At 37.7% G+C, this 23,737-nt stretch overlaps 1 protein-coding gene and 1 pseudogene across 2 annotated transcripts in view; both read left to right on the top strand.

The window, feature by feature from the left end:
• ECD (ecdysoneless cell cycle regulator) overlaps positions 1-22,374 on the top strand; it is a 31,048-nt gene extending 8,674 nt beyond the window's left edge. For both annotated transcript variants that reach the window (XM_069572047.1, XM_069572048.1), the window contains exons 4-14: positions 906-993; positions 1,104-1,282; positions 2,863-3,055; positions 4,977-5,105; positions 6,762-6,890; positions 8,752-8,837; positions 16,375-16,481; positions 16,626-16,809; positions 19,652-19,719; positions 21,246-21,460; positions 22,085-22,374. In XM_069572047.1, coding sequence (XP_069428148.1) covers positions 906-993; positions 1,104-1,282; positions 2,863-3,055; positions 4,977-5,105; positions 6,762-6,890; positions 8,752-8,837; positions 16,375-16,481; positions 16,626-16,809; positions 19,652-19,719; positions 21,246-21,460; positions 22,085-22,315 — 1,609 coding nt within the window. In that variant the 3' untranslated portion in view covers positions 22,316-22,374. The remainder of the gene's footprint in view (positions 1-905; positions 994-1,103; positions 1,283-2,862; positions 3,056-4,976; positions 5,106-6,761; positions 6,891-8,751; positions 8,838-16,374; positions 16,482-16,625; positions 16,810-19,651; positions 19,720-21,245; positions 21,461-22,084) is intronic.
• Positions 16,832-18,691, top strand: LOC138430146 (tRNA (guanine(10)-N2)-methyltransferase homolog pseudogene; annotated as a pseudogene).
• Positions 22,375-23,737: the final 1,363 nt, after the last annotated feature.

Here is a 23,737-nt window from a genome sequence, read left to right as displayed (position 1 = left end):
TAAAACATTTCACTTGTTTTGTTTATAAAATTAAACTCATTCTCACTGGATTCTGCCAACATTTAAAGCTCTTCACAAAATGATATAACTGTGCTTTTCTAGTCCTTTTTTTTTTTAATTTGTTGTCAGTCTTCAAATTTCTACCTTAAATGCCACCTCCATAGTTTTGCTTATGCTGTTCCTACTCCCCAAAGCATCTCTCCTTTTTCTGGATAAATTGTATCTCCACCCATTAAAAGTGAAAATAATCTGGGACAATAAATATAGTATGTTACCATTCGTGCAACAGGAGAAGAAAAAGATTTATATTCCTATTGACTACACATCAGCAGACTCTAGAAGGATAAACAAGAAGTAACAATGGTGGAGGGGTTAGGCACATTAGATACAAACATAGCAAGGAGACTTTTTCATTGTATAACTATTTATGTATTTTTAAAAAGTTTTAATCATGTGACTGTATTACATATGCAGAACTTAAATTTTTAAAAAGTGATACAGATGAGGCAAAACAGAAGTATCTTTCAGGGCCTAAAGGTACTTCCTCCATAAAGGTTTTTCTAATCTTGGCTGTATGTGATTTTTTTCTTTTTTTCTTTTGAAGACCTATGTACTTGGTTTATTTTTCACATTTTTTTCTACTGCTATTTATTTATGTACTTATTTTTTTCTCCTTATCACTCTCGAATTCCTCCTTATAATTTTAGAGTCTCCCTTCAGTACTTAATGGTATCTTAAAACATTTTGCTTAATTATAGAAATCTACATATTTATAGAAATGTATGGTATATACTCATATATTTATTTACTAAGATTAGGGCAAAAATGTATTAGAACAAATCTGTTTTGATTATTAGCAAATATGTACTTCTTTTAATTCAAAGTTGAAATTTCTTTTGCGTTAGGATCAAAGACAATGATGGTGAATTCTTGTTAATAGAAGCTGCTGATTTTCTCCCTAAATGGCTGGATCCTGATAATAGTGCCAACAGGGTAAGTATATCCAAGTTTAGAAAATTTACAGAGGTGAAACCATGTTGCATCATTTTCATATGTCCCTGGATTTTGTCAATGCCAAGTATGGAAACTATATCACTTTGCAGGTATTTTTCCACCAAGGGGAGTTGTGCATTATTCCTGCACCAAAGAAATCTGGAACAGTATCCTGGTTACCTACCACACCCCCAACAATCTCACAAGCACTGAGTATAATCTCAACACACCCAGAAAAAATTCTGGCTTCAGAATCTGTACGAGCTGCTGTGAACAGACGCATCAGAGGGTAAGAAAACTGACACTTTCACTGCTAGTCAAGGAGTCTTTTGACTTGTGTTGCTCAAGTCTTTTGTTGAATCTAAGCATTTCTTTCACCTAGATTAGTGCTGATTTTCATTCTGTCTTCATCCTTTGTGAAATTGACCAACAAATTAAACTTCATGTGTTTTAAAATGGAGAAACAGATGTATCTTTTAGTTGCCATTTGAAGGTTATAGGCCCAGTGTTTTTGCATTTATTTATCTTAGTGTGGCCAAGTATTATGTAGATCCATAGATAAAAATTTTCAGACCTTTAGAGATGAAAATCTGAGTGAGCACAATCTGTTCAGGATTTTTCTCTGATTTTGGGTGTATATATGGGATTCTCTGACTTAGTTGGAGCACATTAGGTTCTATTCAGAAGAGAACACCTTAGTCTAATAACATATTAGTTCAGCCATTCAAATTTGAGTACCTATTAAATATTTAGTACTATTCAGACCATAACAGTATTAAATAATAATCTCTTTTAGCTTTGCTTCAGTACACTTTGTACCATTTTTTAGGAGAATAAATTCTGATTTTCTTTTCAAAGTATAGTAATAACATTTTCGTTTTGTTTTTATTGAACCACCTTAATCCCTTTTCTTTATTTTCCATTTCTTTCAGTTTTTCTTTCTCTCTTTTCCTACCTGTAGTCTTTAGTATATAGAGTATCTTTTTTAAACAATTATTTTTTTTGCCACTCAGCATGGAAATCTTAATTCCCCAGTTAGGGAATGAACCTGGGTTGTTGCTGGCAGTGAAAGCACCAAATCCTGACCAGTGGACCACCAGGGAATTCCCAAGGGTGACAAGAAAGTTGTTACTCTTTTCATCTTACTCATCTCACTCCTGATGAACCAAGACAAGATAAAATGCTAAGAGGAAAGTAAATGGTATAAGAATCCTAGATATTTACATCAGTTCAGTTCAGTTCAGTTGCTCAGTTGTGTCTGATTCTTTGCAACCCTGTGGACTGCAGCACACCATTCTTCCCTGTCCATCACCAACTACCGGAGCTTGCTCAAACTCCTGTCCATTGAGTCAGTGATGCCATCCAACGATCTCATCCTCTGTTGTCCCCTTCTCCTGCCTTCAGTCTTTCCCAGCATCAGTGTCTTTTCTAATGAATCAATTCTTCACGTCATGTGGCCAAAGTATACTGGTGGTACAGCTTCAGCATCAGTCCTTTCCATGAATATTCAGGACTGATTTCCTTTAGGATGGACTGGTTTGATCTTGCAGCCTATGGGACTCTCAAGAGTCTTCAGCAACACCACACTTCAAAAGCATTGATTCTTCAGTGCTCAGCTTTCTTTATGGTCCAACTCTCACATCCATACATGACTACTAAAAAAACCATAGCTTTGACTAGATGGACCTTTGTTGGCAAAGTAATGTCTCTGCTTTTTAATATGCTGTCTAGGTTGATCATAGCTTTTCTTCCAAGGAGTAAACGTCTTGTAATTTCATGGCTGTAGTCACCATCTACAGTGATTTTGGAGCCCAAGAAAATAAACTCTGTTGTATCATAAAATAAAAGTGATTATGTTACCTGTCACAGGTACCCAGAAAAAATTAAAGCCTCCCTTCATCAAGCACACTGCTTCCTCCCAGCTGGCATTGCAGCAGTGCTGAAACAGCGCCCTAGATTGGTGGCTGCAGGAGTCCAGGCGTTTTACCTCCGGGACCCCATTGACCTGCGGGCCTGTCGTATTTTCAAGACATTCTTGCCTGAAACACGAATAATGACATCGGTAAGATAGCTCTCTTGGTCGTTTAGTTTCTCTCACTGAAAGGAATGTTGAACATTATTTTAATTGTTCACCAGGAAAAAATTGGGAATATTCTGTTTCCTCATAGCAAGTTAATATAGACTTTTTGTTGTTATTGTTCAGTCACTAAGTCATGTCCAACTTTGCAGTCTCATGGACTGCAGCACACCAGGCTTCCCTGTCCTTCACTGTCTCTCTGAGTTTGCTCAAACTCATGTCCATTGAGTTGGTGATGCCATCCAACCATCTCATCCACTGTTGCTGCCTTCTCCTTCTGTCCACAGTTTTTCCCATCATCCAGGTCTTTTCCAGTGAGTCAGCTCTTCACATCAGGAGGCCAAAGTATTGGAACTTCAACATAAGCACCAGTCCTTCCAATGAATATTCAGGGTTGATTTCATTTAGGATTGACTGGTTTTATATCCTTGATTTTTTTCTTTTCTCCTATCCAGAAGAGGAAGACTATAAGAGACCTGACTTCCTATTTTATATCTCAGTATTTCCTAGCTATTTTTGACCAAATTTTCCCTATTTGAGCAGTTATATCTTTCTTAGCAATAAACTATTTCATTTCCTCCAGAGAATTAAGAATTATTCTTTATCATCTACCTGCCAAAATTGCCATGTAATGTAACTAATGATTTGAATTACCTTCAGTTCAGTTCAGTTCAGTCACTCAGTCACGTCCGACTCTTTGTGACCCCATGAATCGCAGCACGCCAGGCCTCCCTGTCCATCACCAACTCCCAGAATTCACTCAGACTCACGTCCATCGAGTCAGTGATGCCATCCAGCCATCTCATCCTCTGTCGTCCCCTTCTCCTCCTGCCCCAACCCCTCCCAGCATCAGGGTCTTTTCCAATGAGTCAACTCTTCGCATGAGGTGGCCAAAGTACTGGAGTTTCAGCTTTAGCATCATTCCTTCCAAAGAAATCCCAGGGCTGATCTCCTTCAGAATGGACTGGTTGGATCTCCTTGCAGTCCAAGGGACTCTCAAGAGTCTTCTCCAACACCACAGTTCAAAAGCATCAATTCTTCGGCACTCAGCCTTCTTCAAAGTCCAACGCTCACATCCATACGTGACCACTGGAGAAACCATAGCCTTGACTAGATGGACTTTCGTTGGCAAAGTAATGTCTCTGCTTTTGAATATGCTATCTAGGTTGGTCATAACTTTTCTTCCTAGGAGTAAGCGTCTTTTAATTTCATGGCTGCAGTCACCATATGCAGTGATTTTGGAGCCCAAGAAAATAAAGTCAGCCACTGTTTCCACTGTTTCCCCATCTATTTCCCATGAAGTGATGGGACCAGATGCCATGATCTTCGTTTTCTGAATGTTGAGCTTTGAGCCAGCTTTTTCACTCTCCTCTTTCACTTTCATCAAGAGGCTTTTTAGTTCCTCTTCACTTTCTGCCATAAGGGTAGTGTCATCTGCATATCTGAGGTTATTGATATTTCTCCCGGCAATCTTGATTCCAGCTTGTGCTTCTTCCAGCCCAGTGTTTCTCATGATGTGCTCTGCATATAAGTTAAATAAGCAGAGTGACAATATACAGCCTTGATGTACTCCTTTTCCTATTTGGAACCAGTCTGTTGTTCCATGTCCAGTTCTGACTGTTGCTTCCTGACCTGCATATAGGTTTCTCAAGAGGCAGGTCAGGTGCTCTGGTATTCCCATCCCTTAGTGACAACTGAATATAGACAGTGAAGGTAAATTTTATGGTGTGTGAATTATATCTCTGTAAAGCTGTTACTAAAAAGTGTAGACAGTAAGTAGGTTGAGTCTTCTTTGCATTTATCTGAATGTGAAGCTCATAAATGAAGTTATTGTTGTTAACTGTGAAATGATAGTCAGGCATTTTAATTTCAGGAAGACACTCACATATTTTGTCCTAATGTCCAGGTCACTTTCACTAAATGTCTGTATGCACAGTTGGTGCAACAAAGGTTTGTGCCGGACCGGCGGAGTGGATACAAGCTGCCTCCTCCATGTCATCCCCAGTACCGAGCCCATGAATTGGGCATGAAGTTGGTAATGTTGAACCAGAAAATTTAATTTTCTTCCTTAATGTCAAAGGGCTCTTCACAGAGTAATGACACAACTTAGAAATCTAGAAATAAACTCTGTTAATGTATTAAGAATGTGGTATATGAAATAAGGCAAAATGGATTATTCTGTAAGGGATGATAGAACTGTGTGTCCAGCTGAAAAAGTTATTACATCCATGCCAAAATAAATTCCAGTTGAACCAAATATTTAAGTGAAAAAAACAAAACCATAAAATTTGGAAGAAAGTGTAGGGAAATTTATGAAAATATGAGTAAGAAAGTCCTTCCTAAGCATGACTTGAAACTGGAGACAATAAAAGATTGATAAATTTGATTATATAAAAATTAAACATTTCTATATGGAAAAAAACCCATAAATATAGTTAACCTGGAGAAAGTATAAAATATCTTTGCAGTTTAAATGACAAAAGAGTAAAAATAAAACTAGTAAATGACAAAAGTTGCTTTATCTAGTATATAGCATTGCTACAATTCAAGGTGAAAAAAATAGTAGTAATCAATCAAAAATGATCAGAAACCATTAACAGATAGTCCAGAGAAAAGGAAATTCAAATGATTTTATGAAAAATGTTGACACTTGCTCATCATAAGAGGATTGCAATTTAAAACTACAAAGTAATGTTTTTCACCATTTGATTGACAAGTATCCCAAAGCTTGATAGCAAATATGAGGTTTGTAAAAATACATAAAGAGGTACCCTCAAACATTATTGATAGAAATATGAGTTGATTCAGTCTCTAGAACAGTTTATCACTTTCCATAATATTTAAAATGCACAAACCCTGCTGCTCAGTATTTTCACTTCCTGAAATTTATCCTCCATATATTTTACTCGTACACAAAGATGTATGAAGATACTCGTGAAAGCATTGTTTATCTTAGCAGAAGACTGGAAAATACTTAAATGTCTACTAGTAGAAAAATAGATGGATAAATTATGGTCTATCCGTGAAGTGGGATGGATAAATGTATGTGTTTGTATGAAATCATCTCCAGGGCATATCACTAAGAGAAAAGCAAGGTTCAGAGTAGTGTGTATGTTGCCATTTAGTGATGAAGGGGATGAAGTAGGAGGATATATGTACGCACACGCACACATATCTGCTTGAGGGCAAAGATTACTTCTGAAAGGATATGCAAGGAATTGGTGGCAGTAGTTTTCTCCAGAGTAATCAGGGAAGCTCCCTATTAGAATTATTTTGCCTTGTGCATTTATTATATTTTTTAATCAAAGGACTCTTAAAATGAAGTGATTCCCTCCCTTTACTATTTCTAAGACCATGCTTAATTCATTTATAATTGTGTTAGACAAGAAACCTTTTGCAACCTTTTTTAAGCAAGCAGGAAACAAGTTTAAATTTCTAGTTTTTTAATCAGTAAGAAGAGAAATCTCTTTCAGGAAAATAAGAATTTTTTGTTTTCTGTTATTTGCTTCCCCTTTATAATTTTTAGTAATCTGTAGAGATTAAGAAACTTGGAATTAAAGTCATATTTTTTTCATAAAATTTAGAGTATTATTAATGTTCACATACCCATATGTCCAGTCACCTAGTTCTTGAATGTGGTTAAATGGAAAGAAAGTAACCAAATAATAAAAATTCTGTCTTTTCCATGTAGGCTCATGGATTTGAGATCTTATGCTCCAAATGTAGCCCACATTTTTCGGACTCCAAAAAATCCCTTGTGACTACGTCACCACTCTGGGCTGGCTTCCTTGAAAGTCTGAAAAAGAATGATTACTTTAAGGTAGGACTTACTATGCACTCTTTAAACTGTACAGTCTAGGCAAAATCAAGCCAGTGATCTAAAGTGTTAGGTCCATATTTAATGTGTGACATAATTGTAAGAACTAGAGTTAAAAGGGACCATTCTAGTTTGGTGGTAATAAGGGAGTGTCTATAAACTGTTTCTAATATTTTAGAAAAATTAATAACATCTATGCTGCTGCTGCTGCTAAGTCGCTTCAGTTGTTTCCGATTCTGCGACCCCATAGATGGCAGCCCACGAGGCTCCCCCATCACTGGGATTCTCCAGGCAAGAACACTGGAGGGGGTTGCCATTTCCTTCTCCAGTGCATGAAAGTGAAAAGTGAAAGTGAAGACGCTACGTCGTGTCTGACTCTTAGCGACCCCATGGACTGCAGCCTACGAGGCTCCTCTGTCCATGGGATTTTCCAGGCAAGAGTACTGGAGTGGGGTGCCATTACCTTCTCCAAATAACATCTATACAAAGTGATAAAAGTTATTATTTATATCAGATGAATAACTTGTGCAAATCTATGAAGCAAACATGAAGACACCAAATAGAAAAATTAGCAAAGACATAGATTAAAAAATTATATGACCTAAATGGGAAGGAAATCCAAGAAAAAGGAGATGTATGTAGATAGATGTATGGCTGATTTCACTTTGCTTTACAGTGACGTACACAACAGTATAAAGCAACTATGCTCCAATAAAAAAATTTACGAAAAGGAAACTAGTAAATTTCTCTTAAAATAATCACTCACACATAGTAAAGATATGTATATTAACACAATAATAAAGACCATTTTCACATATGTAAAAAGCATATGAAAGATATTCAGTGCTATTGAGAATATAGTGAAAATAGTTACACCTATCCATTGCCGATAACATTGTAATAGTGGCAACCTTAACTGGAAAGGAATTTGATACTGTATTCCAAGAATTATACAGAAGTTCAAACTTGGAACCTTCACTTTATTTTATTATTATTTTTAATTGGAAGATAATTGCGTTACAATGTTGTGTTTTGTGTTTCTGCTGTACAACGTGTGAATCAGCTATAAGTATATGTATGTCCCCTCCTCCTAAACCTCCCTCCTCCGCACAACCCCACCCCCTGCAGGTTATCGCAGAGCACAGAGCTGAGCTCCCGGTGCTGAACAGCAGCTTCCTAGTAGCTGTCTGTTTCAAACGTAGTAGTGTATATATAATCAGTGCTGCTGTCTCAGTTTCTCCTACCCTCTCCTTCCCCTCCATGTTCACAAGTCATCCTCTATGTCTGTGCCTCTGTTCCTGCCTTGCAAACAGGGAAGCTTTATGTTAAATAATCTACACTTTAAGGAAACATCCAAGAAGTAGAAAAGGCCTTAAGAATATGATAATTTTAAAGATTGTGTAGTGGTATGGAAAACTGCTTATAGTATATTTTTAAAGAATGTAAAGTATTAAGCATAAATGCCATCATAAACATGCCTGTGAAAGGTAGAAATGATAGTTAAGGTTAGGGTTATGCTATTTTTTGAGCTCTATTTGTACTTTGTTTTATAAATTAGTTGCTGGTTAATCAATTGTTTCTTTATAACAAGTTATTAATAAATAATAGAAAATGATAGAAAACCTCCCAAATTGGAAAGAGGCCCTTAAATGGTGAAAAGGATGAGGTCCCATCACATTTAGCCTAGTCCGTTTTCTGGAGAAACTGTACATCCATGACAAAACAAGGACGAGGAGTCAGGCCTCATGATTTTTGTACAATATATTAGAGTATTGTATACTGCCTCCCTGGAAGTTGCTGGTGAGCAGGTTATTTTAATGATATCATCTATACCAGGTTCTGATGGGCATTATTATTTTTTTAGGGACTGATGGAAGGTTCTGTTCAGTACCAGGAAAGGCTAGAAATGGCCAAGAACTACTTCCAGCTCTCTGTAAATCGGCCAGAAAGGTGAGTTTATCTCTACCCAAACAGGGCAGCAGAGTGATAACTTGCCAGAAGTTAAGGAGTTACTTACTCCTGAGATGGCTGCACATGTTGGAGCTGCCATATTTAAACTGTTTACGGCAGAACTCATGACTACTGAAGGAGCTGGTGTCAAGAGAGGAGGTGTTGTTATGGGAGTTTGCTGGCACTTGTAGCCACCACCACCACCACCACCTTCATCATCATCATATAATGGCTAGTATATGTTGAGTACTTACAAAGCTTAGGCCACTAACTCATTTAACCCCCTCTTAAAGCCCTGTGAAATAGATATAATTTGTTATTTTCTCTATCCACAGCTGAGAAACTGAATCTTAAAGAGGTTATGTAATTTGCCAAAGGTTACACAGCTCAAAGTGACAGGCCTAGGGATTTGAACTCGCGGATTCTGTTATTGAGCCACATGCTTAATTCCTGTGGGAGTTCTGGGCTGTGTTGAGTTTTTTTAAGGTGGATCTGAATCACAGGATGAAGCAGACATTCAGCTTCCAAATGATATCTCATTCTAACCTGCCATATATTTTCTGGGGGAAGAAAGAACTGAGCACAAGGTTGAAAGAAAATGGTGGTAGTTTAGTCGCTAAGTCGTGTCCAACTCTTGTGACCCATGGACTAGAGCCTGCCAGACTCCTATGTTCATGGGATTTTCCAGGCAGGAATACTGGAGCGGGTTGCTATTTCCTTCTCCAGGGGATCTTGCCGACCAAGGATTCGAACCCACATCTCTGGCATTGCAGGCAGATTCTTTTACCGACTGAGCTATGAGGGAAGCCACATGGAAGAAAATGGCTGCCCTTTAAAATTCGATAAAGTTGAGTTTCAGTTCTGGTAATACTGAAGTATCATCTCAGACTAACTCCCTGCTAATTTCAGTGATAACCCTGGACAGAATATTTTAAAAAAAGAGAAAAAACAGTTATTTGAAGACACTGGAGAAAAAAGCAGGCAAAAATCAGAAGGAATAGGTGCTTGAAAAAAGAAAGTCCCTCTTGTCTGACTTGTCCCCCGAGAGCGCTTCTAGTCAGTATGGCCCAAGGATAATGGAGCTTCTGCAGAAGGGTTTATTGGGCTGAGGAATCAAAGGTCAGAATTTGAGCACTGGAAAAAATTCAGTTTCTGTTTGCAAAACTGAATTTGAGATACTTAAAGCTATTAAATAACATGAAAGAAATAACTTTGTAAATGTTGTGACTCAGAAGGTCCCCAGTTGTGTGTGGATGTGTGTTTTGTTTTGTTGTTGGGCTTTTTTTCTCAAACCGAACTGGTTTTGAACCTTATTTGTTTTGTCAACATCTCAAATATCACATATATGTGTAATACTTAAAGATTGTATGAAGCAAAATTGATGGCGAGAGAACTCTAACCTCAGTATCTGTGAGATAGTAATGACTTTACAGCAGTCTTTATTCTTTTGTATTCTTGCCTGGAGAATTCTGTGGACAGAGGAGCCCTGATGGGCTGCAGTCCATGTGGTTGCAGAGTCCGACACAACTGAACGGCTGACAGTTTTTTTTCCCACTCTTTTGTAAGTGTCTAGAGGTACCTTTGTCCCATTCTCATCAATTTTATGGCAGTAATTTGTGGAAAAGAGGATGCCTTCTTAGGGTATGTTTTAAGGAAACTTGGGAAAGAAAGTAAAGGAGGTGGCTCTCATAATTAGGGGAATCTCCCCCAGATGAATCTTGTCACCTCTAGGAGACCACTTCCCTGTTGAATAGCATTACTTTATAATCTTAGGTTGAAAAGAAGTTAAGAAATTAGAGAGACTCATGTAGGAGATTTAGGGCTATCTTATTCTCCCATGAAATAAGATAGATTGAGGGTTTGGTAGTTCTTTTTAAAAAACAATGTCTTTTATTATTATACAAATAACATTCATTCATATAGCAAATAGAGAAAAACGTAAGAGGGAAAAATTTATATCATGAGTAAGCTACTATTATTCCAATTTATATCATGAGTTAGCCACTATTATTATTCTTCCGATTTACTGCCTCCCAGGATTATTATTCCCCATAACCAATTGATTTTTTAAAAAAATTTTACATTATCAAGAAATTATGTATCTTGTTCATAATTTTTACTCGTTGTGATCTTACATTTTCCCATGACCTTAAAATGTTTTGATAAAGTGTGTTTTTAAATAGCTGCACAGCGTTTTAGCAAATGGACTCTAATTTACTTATTGCAAATAGCTTCAATATCCAACATTTTCATGAGTGTTGTAGGAGAAACTCCCGTTCACCAACCAGAATGACTTCTTTGCAGTTTGAAACCAAGCTCACATTCCCCTCCAGACCTGCTCTTGGCTCCTAAAGCTTCTGTTTGTTTGCTTTGCTTTTATTAGCTGAATTAATATCTTCGACTGTCCTGCTGGCTTTTAATTGTACCGTCATCCTTCTTATCACCCAGACCTCCTGGCTCTCCTTGGATCCAGTCCTTAGATACTGTTCACTGTTATCTTGTATCTTACATTCTTTTACCTTACTGCCTGTCTAGATACTCTAATTACTTAGTTATTGAACTCTCAGTTCAGTTCAGTCGCTCAATCGTGTCCGACTCTGTGACCCCATGAGCTGCAGCACGCCAGGCCTCCCTGTCCATCACCAACTCCCGGAGCCCACCCAAACTCAGGTCCATTGAGTCAGTGATGCCATCCAACCATCTCATCCTCTGTTGTCCCCTTCTCCTCCTGCCCTCAATCTTTCCCAGCATCAGAGTCTTTTCCAGTGAGTCAGCTCTTTGCATGAGGTGGCCAAAGTATTGGAGTTTCAGCTTCAGCATCAGTCCTTCCAATGAACACCCAGGACTGATCTCCTTTAGGATGGACTGGTTGGATCTCCTCGCAGTCCAAGGAACTCTCAAGAGTCTTCTCTAACACCATAGTTCAAAAGCATCAATTCTTTGGTGCTCAGCTTTCTTCACAGTCCAACTCTCACATCCATACATGACTACTGGAAAAACCATAGCCTTGACTAGACAGACCTTTGTCAGGAAAGTAATGTTTCTGCTTTTTAATAGACTGTCTATGTTGGTCATAACTTTCCTTCCAAGGAGTAAGCATCTTTTAATTTCATGGCTGCAGTCACCATCTGCAGTCATTTTGGAGCCCCAAAAAATAAAGTCTCTCACTGTTTCCACTATTTCCCCATCTATTTGCCATGAAGTGATGGGACCAGTTGCCATGATCTTAGTTTTCTGAATGTTGAGCTTTAAGCCAACTTTTTCACTCTCCTCTTTCACTTTCATCAAGAAACTCTTTAGTTCTTCTTCACTTTCTGCCATAAGTGAACCATATTGAACTATAGCTATACCTAAACTTATTTCTCAGCCTCTAGCGACTCTTCTCTTCCAATTCAACCATTAGAGCCAGGAGAATCTGCTTGAAATACATATGTACTCATGTTACCTCCCTCTCCTAAAAATTATTAGAGATTGTAATAGTGAAAAATTACAAACAATGGAAGTGTCCACCAATAATAGATAAATGAATTTCAATGTATTTATATGATGGCTTACTGTCCATTAGTTAGCCAGAGATTATATAAATATCCATAAATCTAAGTAAGAATTTCTCAACCTTGACACTATTGACACTTTGGACCAGATGGTTCTTTGTTGTGGGAAACTATCCTGTACATTGTAAGATGAAGCAATGTCTCTGACCTCTACTCAGTAAATTCCCTAGGACTGACTCCCCACCAATTGTGACAACCAAAAATATTACCAAATGTTGCCAAATTGTCCCAGTTGAGAATCACTGGTCTAAATGAATAGATTAAAAAAATACAATGTTGAATGAAAAATACAAGTAAAATGTAGGTGCTATGGATATAAATTATAAAAATACACAAGATATTACATATTATAGATACATATATCCTCATTCACTCAGTAAGTATTTATTATCTCCTATATGCCAGGCCCTCTTCTAGGCACTGGGAATACAACAAGTGAACCCCAATTCTCCCTGCCCTGTGGAGCTGCATACTAGTGTTGGAGAAAGATGATAAACCATTATATGATGATAGATAGTAATTAGTACTTTGAAGAAAAGGCAGTGTTTGGGGAGAGAGATGTAAGGGCTGCTCTTCTAGAAAGGTTGACCCAGGAGACCTTTCCAAGGAGGTTTTCTTTCAAAAGAGATCTAAGAATGTCAGGGATTGAGGCAGACAGGTGATAACTGAGGGAATGGTATCAAGGGAATAATATGTCTGGTAAAGAAAACAGTGTTCTCTTACTCACTCAGTGGCCCAGAAAGGTTCTTGTGAGAGCTGTCACTTCTGGGCAGCAGAGAAACAGATTGGAACTAGTAGTTGATCATCAAAGGGAATACTAACTTTATCTATCATATATTTTTTAAAGTACGTACTTAAAGAATTCACCTGTAGGAGATACAGATTAGATCCCTGGGTTGGGAAGATCCCCTGGAGGAAGAGGAAGTGGCAACCCATTCCAATACTCTTGCCCAGAAAATTCTATGAACGGAGGAGCCTGGCAAGCTGCAGTCCATGGGGTCACAAAGAGTCGGACACGACGGGACACCACCACCACATATATTACTAGTTTGCTTTTTATGTTAAATTTATTAATGTAATAATATATTTAGAGATAAATATAGCAGTATTTTAATTCTGGGTGGTAAGGATATATTATCTTTTTGACTTGTCTATATTATTTTAATCTCATAAAGCAAAAATTAAAAATAACAAGCCATCAGTGATCACTCACTCCTTACTTCACTGAGTCTAAACTTAGCCTTTTCAGCCTCGTTGTACTCTTCAGTCCATCTGTTCAGCCTCAGATCTCACCCTTAAGCCAAACTGAACCCGTTTGCTCTCTCTGAACATGTTCCTCACTTCCCCACCTCTGTACAGATGCTCATTTTTTCCCCTTACATTTCTCTATCCTGTCTTACCCATCAAAATCCTCTTGGTTCTTTAAGGGCTAACTCAGCTTCTTCCATGAGCTCTTTTTTTTTTTTTTAAACTTCTCTGTCTCCACCCAGTGAATGTAATTACCTTCACCTATGATTCTTTGAACCATTTGGTATTTCTGTGTGACTTTATATGTTTTTAACTTACCGTAATTATTTGTGTATATTTCTTCTCTCTGTCTTAGTAATATTTGCATATTACAGAGTAGGGATAAGTCCCTGTTACCCACATGATTCAGCAAGGTATGCAAATGTTTATTAAATTAATGCAAGTCCATTATATAACTTGGTTTGTTCCCTTATAAATAGTTCAGACAGAGTTCCATAAGCTTATATAACAAATCACATCACCATCATAAAATAGCTCACTCTGTGTGTATTTCCCTATCAGTTTATAGTAAGAGGAGCACAAAATAGTATCAGAAGACTTGATTTCAAGCCTTTGCTCTGTCCAACTCAATGACCTTGTAAAAGTTATAGAGATTCACTGGGCTCTGAGTTTCTCCTTTGTAAAACAGGATTATTACCTCCTTGTAATAGTAATTAGAGGGCTAAATAAGAAAATGTATTTGAAGTGCTAGCCTAGCGTTTAATACGTGATAGATTAATTTTTGTGCATACTTTCTTTGGGTTTTCATTTCCTCATAATATGATATATGCAGATTGAAAGAGCTACACTAAATCAGCAGCTTCATGATGGTGTCCATGGAGCCTGCTGCAGAGCAAAGGGGAAGGCAAGAGGAGCAGGTCTCAAAGCCTCCAGCTTCCATTTCAATCAAAGCAATCTTTCAGGGTTCTTTTTAGTTTGACTGAGGTATAATTGACAAAACTGTAAGACACTTAAAGTGTCACTGTGGTGATTTGATATACCTGTACATTATGAAAAAGAGTCCCACCACCTAGTTAATTAACAGATTCTTCACCTCACATGTTTATATTTTGTGTGTATGTGAGAACATTTAATATTTACTCTCTCAGCAGACTTCATTTACACAATAGTGTTATCAACTATAGTAACCATGTTTCACATCAGATCCTATGACTATATTTACTTACAGCTGAAAGTTTGAATCCTTTTTCCACGATTTTTGTGCTTATTTCCATCACCCCTTAGTCACTGGCAACCACTTTTATTCTCCGTTTCCATGAGGTTGACGTTTTTTTTTTAGATTCCACATATAAGTGATACCATGCAGTATTTAACTTTCTCTGTCTAGCTTATTCCATGCAGCATAAAACCTCCAAGGTGCATCCATGTTGTTGAAAATGACAAGGTTTCTTTCTCTCTCATGGCTAAATAATATTCCATTATATTCCAGTGTGTGTGTATATATATATATATATTCCAGTGTGTATCCAGTATTTATTTATATATATCTCCAGTGTGTATATGTATATCTCTGTGTGTGTTTGCTAAATTGCTTCAGTCGTGTCAAGCTCTATGTGATCCCATGGGCTGTAGCCTGCCAGGCTCCTCTGTCCATGGGATTCTCCAGGCAAGAATACTGGAGTGGGTTGCTGTGCCTTCCTCCAGGGGATCTTCCTGACCCAGGTATTGAACCTGCATCTCTTACATCTGCTGCATTGGCAGACAAGCTCTTTACCACTAGCGCCACCTGGGACCCCATGTAGATCTCTGTCTCTGTGAATTTATCTGTCTGTCCGTTCATCCATCTACACCACACCTTTATCCAGTTATCTATTTGTAGACACTTAGATTGTTTCCAGTCTTAGCTACTGTGAATAACACTACACTGAACATGGGGATGCAGACATCTCTTTGAGATTTTGTTTTCATTTCCTTTGGATAAATACCCAGAAGTGGGATTGCTAAGTCATATGGTAGCTCTATTTTTAATTTTTGAGAAACCTCCATACTGTATTCCATAGTGGTTGTACCAACTTGCATTCCCACCAACAGTGCATGAGGGTTCCCTTTTCTCCGCATTCTTGCCAATGCTTTTCTTTTTAATGATAGACATTCTGACAGGTGTGAGGTGATATCTCACTGTGATTTTTATTTGCATTTCCTTGATGATTAGTTGATGTTGAGTACCTTTTCTTGGCATTTGTGTATCTTCTTTGGAAAAATGTCTATTCATTCTCTCTGCCCATTTTTGAATCAAAGAACTTGGGGTTTTTTTCATATATATGGTTAGTGAATATTTTCTCCCGTTCTTTAGGTTGTCTTTTCATTTGTTGATGGTTTCTTTTTTTGCAAAGCAGTTTCTCTCTTCTTTACTTTTTGGACTTTTTGTTGGTTTGGCTGTGCTGTGAGGCTTGCGGGATCCTCTTTCTCTAATCAGGAATTGAACCAGGGGTCATGGCAGTGAAAGCACCAAGCCCTAACCACTGGACCACCAGGAACTCCTCAAAGCAGTTTTTCTTTGAGCTCTTTTTATATTTTGAGTTCCTGGTGAAATTTTGAGAGGAAGGATTCAGTATCCTGAACAAATGTTTAAAAACAAATTAGACTAGATAATCCTTTCCAACTTTAAAATACTCTGTTTTTGTGGTTATTATTCTAAGTTCTCATTAAATACCCATATCTTTGATTTTTTATAGCTCTCATGCTATGAGCCCAGGTGAAGAAATCTTAACATTATTGCAGACAGTACAATTTGATATAGAAGAGCTTAAGAAAGAAGAAGCTTATCTTCCCCCAGAAGATGGTAAGTGATGGGCCAGGATAGAGCACGGGGTTAGAAAGAATTAAAACATCCCACTAAGTCTCAGAGGGTACTTTACTGAGAGTATACCTGTTTCATACCTGTTTCATGTGAGTATAGTATGGCAGTGTCACACTTCTTTTTCAGATGAACGGTGGTTAGATCTCTCACCAGATCAGCTGGACCAGCTGCTGCAGGAAGCTGCTGGCAAAAAAGAGCCAGAGCCCACTTCCAAGGGGCGGGAGGAGAACTATGACTTAACCCAAGTCTCAGAGAGCATGAAAGCTTTCATATCCAAAGTTTCAACCCACAAAGGAGCAGAGCTGCCTCGGTAATTTCTGTTAAAGTATAATTATCTAAATAGTTAAAGGATCTATGTTGGCATCATCCAATCATTGCCAGTTCTGTGGTTTTGTTTTGGTTTTTTTTATTTTTTATTTTTAGTAAATGATTTTCAATGCTTTGTTTTCCTCTTTTGGTACCTAGTGCTATGATAACTTACTTATCTGGAGTCAAATTTCTGATAACCTGATTATGATCCTTGAAGTGAGCCAGAGAGATCACTCAGATCTAAAGGCCACTGCCCCAGAGCTGTGCAGGGCAACCATATACTTTACTTTTTAGGCTTTTACTCAGAATATTATGGACTTTTAACATCTAGCTCTCATCAAGATCAGACATCTGATCTTGTACCCTCAAGTAGATTGGAAGCTTCAAACTTGAAAGAGGAGGATAAGTGCCGCTGGGTACCTTGAACACGTTGTCTTCTGCTCATGGCACAGGAACACCTGGAGTTCTTCCTTTTGGAGATAAAGTCTTTCCTTTCACTTTTTGGAGGTTAGTTCACCAGTAGTCAGGAAACTTATGAAAAGTCTCCTTTTTGGATTCTTAGCATTCCATCTGAAGGTATTGCCAGAAGCTTGATTTTTCTGTGTGTGCCAAGTCTATATTTGAACTATGGGGTCATGGAAAGTGTCTGGAGGAGCTGTACAGTTCTCTTAAAAGCTACCCTGTTGAGAAGGTGGTTCTATTTCTGCATTCAGAGTCTATGTATAAAATAAAGATTCACACATTTAATAAAACCTTGACACAAGAAGAAAAAGATGAATAGATGCATTTGAATTTCTGTCATTTGAAGGGAAAGTGAATTTAAAAAAGCCACAACATACATTCTCTATTTTGGAAGATTATGGTTTGGACCCAAACCACATCCCTGAGAATCCACATAATATTTATTTTGGTAGATGGGTTGCAGATGAACACAGAGAGCTTATTGAGTCATACAGTGTCAAAAAGAGACACTTTATTTGAAATACAAGCATGGATGCTGGTTTATCATTCATCATGGCCAACCATGGAAAAGTGAAAAAAGATGATACTGTATTTGATCCATTTGTTGGAACAGGTGGCCTTTTGATAGCTTCTGCTCATTTTGGTGCATACGTATATGGAACAGACATAGACTACAATACTGTTCATGGCTTAGGAAAGGCTAGTAGGAAAAACTGGAAATGGAGAGGACCGGATGAAAACATCTTCATCAGTTTGGTTTAGGGCAAATCTTCATCAGTATGGTTTAGAGAAGTATTACCTTGATATCGTGGTTTCAGATGCATCAAAACCCTCCTGGAAGAAGGGCACTTATTTTGATGCAGTCATCACTGATCCTTCATATGGTATTAGAGAATCTACAAGAAGGACAAGTTCACAGAAGGAAATACCAGAGGGAATAGAAAATGTCCAGAAAGCCACGTTCCTGTTTCCTTGAGTTATCTGTGTGACATGTTTTTTGACCTGTTAAAGTTCTCAGCAGAGACCCTCGTATTAGGTGGAAGACTTGTCTATTGGTTACCAGTATACACACCAGAATACACCGAGCAGATGGTACCCTGGCACCTCTGCTTGAAACTCATCAGCAACTGTGAGCAGAAGCTTTCCAGTCACATATCAAGGTGCTTGATAACAATGGAAAAGGTGAAGGAATTTGAGAACCGAGGCCAGTATTCACATTTGCTGAGCGATCACTTTCTGCTGTACCAAGGTCATAATTCCTTCCATGAGAAATGTTTTAGTGGGGTAACAAAAAGAATTACCAAGGAAGAAAAATCTAGCAGGAATGAAAAATTAAGATTTTTGACAATGGAGAAAGAATAAAGATTTGATAGAAAAGACATCTGTATGTGAATTTTCATGTGTAATACAGAAAATGTACTGTTTTAAATAACTTTATATAATAAATGCTACAAAAAAGAGGAGGTGAAAGTGTTTATCAGAGGAAGAAATAATAACAGAGAACAAGGCAATGGCACCCCACTCCAGTACTCTTGCCTGGAAAATCCCATGGGCGGAGGAGCCTGGTAGGCTGCAGTCCATGTGGTCTCGAAGAGTCGGACACAACTGAGGGACTTCACTTTCACTTTTCACTTTCATGCATTGGAGAAGGAAATGGCAACCCACTCCAGTGTTCTTGCCTGGAGAACCCCAGAGACAGGGGAGCCTGGTGGGCTGCCATCTATGGGGTCGCACAGAGTCGGACACGACTGAAACGACTTAGTAGCAGTAGCACCAGCAGCAGGGGAAAAAAGGTAGATGGAATTGTTCCTTGCCCAGCCAAATACATCTTTATTAGTGTTGATGCCATTAGCCTCATAAGATTAAAATTTATGTTCAGTATTCTCTCTTTAAGACAGCAAGGATAGGGAAAGTTTGATCTTTTTTATGTTTAAAGGTTTGGTTCTTAAAAAGATAGATTTTATTTAAATGAATTTGGATAAATAGCTTCTTTTGCTAATGCTAGATATATCTGATAGGAGGTGGTAGGTTGGCAGATCCCTAAATCAGCATAAGTTAAAAATGTGCATAATCAAAGTGCAATTTTTACTTTTATTTCTTCTATCTTTCTCATTTCTGTTGCCTTGCAAGATCAGTAAGCCTAATGGTTTTTAAAATTTAAACTACGATTTTCCTTGCTCTGCCTCCTTTGAAAGTTTATCTCTGGTAGTGTTCCTAAGAACAGCACCAACTTAGACAAAGTTTCAAAGAGTTTTGTTTGGGATAAATTGTCTTTTTCCTTTCTTTTTTTTTTTTCTTTTTTTTTAGTTTTTTATTTTTTAAATTTTAAAATCTTTAATTCTTACATGCGTTCCTAATGTCTTTTTCCTTTAATCTTACAGAGAACCTTCTGAGGCTCCAATCACTTTTGATGCAGATTCTTTTCTTAATTATTTTGATAAGATTTTAGGTGAGTTACAGTGATGTTTACTTTTATTTTGCAACTGTAAGTTGTATAGAGATTGCTAGAGCTTTGGAGCATTGGATCTCATTTGTATTTTGTTTTTTGTGTGTGTGTGTGTGATTTTGAGTTGCTTTCAACTATTAATTATTGCCCTAAGTAATTTTGCAGAAGATGCCTTGCTTAGTGCCTGGCATAGTAGTTGCTCATTAAATAGTGAATGAATGCTGTGTGTTTAGATAGGGTTTTACATGGGCTCCAGTGTTACATTGTTCTTTTTTTTTCTCTTTTAAACATCCTGCACTTATAATACTGTGCTTCCCTGGTGGCTCAGACAGTGAAGAATCTGCCTGCAATGCGGGAGACTGGGTTCGATCCCTGGGTTGGGAAGGTCCCCTGGAGGAGGGCATGGCCACCCACTCCAGTATTCTTGCCTGGAGAATCCACATGGACAGAGGAGCCTGGCAGGCTACAGTCGATGGGGTCGAAAAGAGTTGGACACAACTGAGCGACTAAGCACAGCAGCACTTATATATTACTAAAATAAAAAAGACAAATAGCCCAATTAAGAAAAAAATCAACAAAGAATATAAACAGGTAGTGTCTTGAAGAAGAAATATAATCAATAAGTATTTGAAAATAGTTAACTCTTTCTAGTAAACAAGTAAGTATACAATAAAAGTAAGAATTAGTTTTATTGCCCATCATATTGGGAAAAATGTTAAAGGTTGGTAATAATCAGTTTCCTCAAGTGTGGGAGAAAGGAGCACTGTCCAACTGTGGAGGTGGAGGTGTAAGTTGTCTTTTCTCAAGGCAGTTTGGTGCTCCAGAACGTTGATAACCTTTGACTTTGCTATTTCACTTCCAGGAATTTACCTCATGAAAAAGCTGTGTGTGCTAAGATGGTGATTGCAACATTGTAGTAGCAAAAACTGGGTTATAGTACAGTTTTACCCCCCACCAAAAAAAATTATAGTACATTCATTTTATGAAATATTATATAGCCTTAGTGAAGAATGAGGTCCATTTATGGGTTTTGACAGTAAAGGACCTCCAAGATATATAAATAAATAGAAAAACAAACCGTAGTTCAATATATCTATGTAAAAAATATTTTGTATACACATACAGACACATACAGAATTACATAAATAAAGGTCTGGGTACCCACTGAACTGTTAAAAGATGTTTAACTCTGGGAAGAGAATGAAATGTGAGACAATAACTCTATATAACTTGAATGTTTACATCAGAATGTATTCATGTATTATGTAGTTTTAAAATTTCTTAAGTAAAAATTTTTAATCAATTAAATTCACCTAAAACAAAAAAAAGGAATCTTTCAGCTCAGCCTGTGTACTTTTCTGCAAATGTCTGCCAGCAGTATCATTTTCTGGAGGGGATTTTTCTGAAGTACTTTGACTATGTATATTCACCTTTTTTTTTTTTTCAGAGAATATTCTAATTCTTTTGAGATGTATAGTTATGCCAAAAAAATGTACCAAGTGACTCTTTCTGTGTTGGGGTCTGTGTAGGTTCAAAGTCCCATGAGTCAGACTCTGATGATCTGGATGAGGAAGACTCTGAATGTTTAGATAGTGATGATGACTTGGATCTTGAAACACAGGAGCCTGGAGAAGAAGCATCTGTAAAAGGGACTCTGGATGATCTCAAGTCATACATGGCCCAGATGGACCAGGAACTAGCACATACCAGCCTTGCCAAAAGTTTCACCACCCAGAAGCAAATGGTATATGTTCAACCTCTTTCCCTTTTGAGTCTAGTACAAAGGACAGCTAAAATTATTTTATGTTAGTTTTTCTTTTTCATTTGTGGTAATTTTTTGTGATTTGAATTTGATCTTTTGATTTGAATAAGGTTAATTTTTTCTAACTCTGTTTGGATAAAAGATTATTTTCTTAAACATAAGCTTAATTATACTGCTTATTCTATGTTACATGTGGGTAGGAGAGAAATCTACCTTCTTTCACTTAGAGTAAATTTCAGATTCTGTTTTATTTATTTATTTTTAACTGTTCATTTTTTTTCTGTGTATTTCTTTTAAAACTCTTAGGCAAGCTATAAATATATCTCCTTACCTCTGGTTATCTCCCTTGGGCTATTTCAAAATCGGGAAGGAATCCATTTAATTTGTAGAAACTTTTCCTAGGAAGAAGTATGCTATAATCTTTGGAACTAGATTTTAATGTGTTTGTTAAATTACATAGTTTATTATTAGACTTCATTTTCTTTCTGTCAAGAAGGGAATTTCCTTTCTAATATGTAACTCAACTTTACATTGTTGCTTTTTATTGTAACTGCCATCCAACCTAGTCCTATTGTCCCATGACTTTCTTTTCCTTCCATGAACAAGGAACCTCTATCCCAGACTACCAATGACAATTCAGAGGAAGAAGATTCTGGCACAGGAGGATCTGTTATGACGCCAGTGGATGTGGACCTGAACCTGGTTTCAAACATATTAGAGTCCTACAGTTCCCAAGCTGGACTGGCAGGACCTGCTTCCAACCTTTTACAAAGCATGGGTGTGCAGCTGCCTGACAACGATGATCACAGACCCACAAATAAGCCAACGAAGGATTAGCCAGCCAACCCAGCCTCTCTTTTTCCTTCTTGAATAAATACTGAGTCTGACTATGCTCATTTCTAGTTTTGATTACTCATCTAGTAAAAATGTTTTCTTCAAGTTCATAGGTTAACTTCTCTATGAGCCCCAAATGTTGCCTTCTTTGTACAAGTCTTTTGTGATCTCAACTGTGGGGTGCATACAAGGTTGTGAAATCAGCAGAAGAAAGAGAATCAAGCCCTTGAGATAAGACTTACACACTCTATGTTTGGAACATTAAGTTTATCTTTATTCAGGATTAAACATTGGGTGGAGGAAGGAAGGTAGACTGGCAAACATAAGGAATGAATGAGCTGCTTTATTCCAGTTACCAGGAACGACCTTGAGTCAGTCTCCCTCTGGTGTCAAATAATTGAATGTTCTACCTGTTTTTGCTATTCTTCTTCAAGGACCCATCAGGTTTTTTTTATTCTTAGCACCTTCATAATTCATTGCCACAAAAATATTCTCCAGTCAGGTAAGCCCTATACCAAAGTTTCTTTTATTTATCTGCCATTTTTTAGGACTCCAGCCCACCCTGGCCTCATTTGCCTCTGCTCTCAGTTATCCTTGGAATTCTAAGAACCAAAGCACTCTTTCTAGTCACTGCTGGAAAACAAAGTTCAATGTTGCAGCTCCTCCTATTAACTACTGTCATATTTTCTTTTCCAAAACAACACATTAATCTAAAAGTAAACAGTTACTTCGTGGTAAGTTGAGAAACTCATAACCAGGAATTCTGTACACTCCTCTTTCTATCAGTATTTTCAAATTGGGGATATGTACACATGTGGTCACAAACACACCCACATAGAGATAGAAAACATTGGGAGGCGGTACAACTCATGGACCCTGAACTGTTTTCTTCTAACTGCAAGATATGAAGAAATCTCAGGACCTCTCTTGCTAGAGTGTTTTTTCCCTTCTATGTGCCCGGGTTTAGCCCAGGTCAGGGCAAGCTGCCAGTCTTAACAGGACAATCGAGTCCCATCACATATTATCCCTCAGCCTTTCCCGATGACAGCAGTTTGATTTTCCCAAAGCCGTGATGGTGTGCTGGCAGTGGTGAGAGTATTGATCCCAGCTTTTAGGATCAAAAGGAAATTCAGTGCTTCATCCTGTCTAGTTCTAGAATCGGTTTTACTTAGTCCTGTGGGACTTGGGTGTGTGAATCATCTTAGGGTCTCTGGCACTTGTGTCTTTAATCACTAGTTGGTTGCCTAAAAGTACCTGAACATACGACTCTTGCCTCAGCCATTCCTCTTCTCAAACAGACTTCTCACAGCATTTCTTCCCAGCGTTGCTTTAGTCATTACACAGACTTCACACTAATAGTTTCCTCCCTCCCACCCTCAGTTCTCGCTTTCTACAGTTTCCTCACTTCATAAGATAGAAAAATAC

The sequence above is a fragment of the Ovis canadensis genome, chromosome 25, assembly GCF_042477335.2.
Source record: "Ovis canadensis isolate MfBH-ARS-UI-01 breed Bighorn chromosome 25, ARS-UI_OviCan_v2, whole genome shotgun sequence".
NCBI lineage: Eukaryota > Metazoa > Chordata > Mammalia > Artiodactyla > Bovidae > Ovis > Ovis canadensis.
This window is presented reverse-complemented; position numbering and strand designations above follow the sequence as displayed.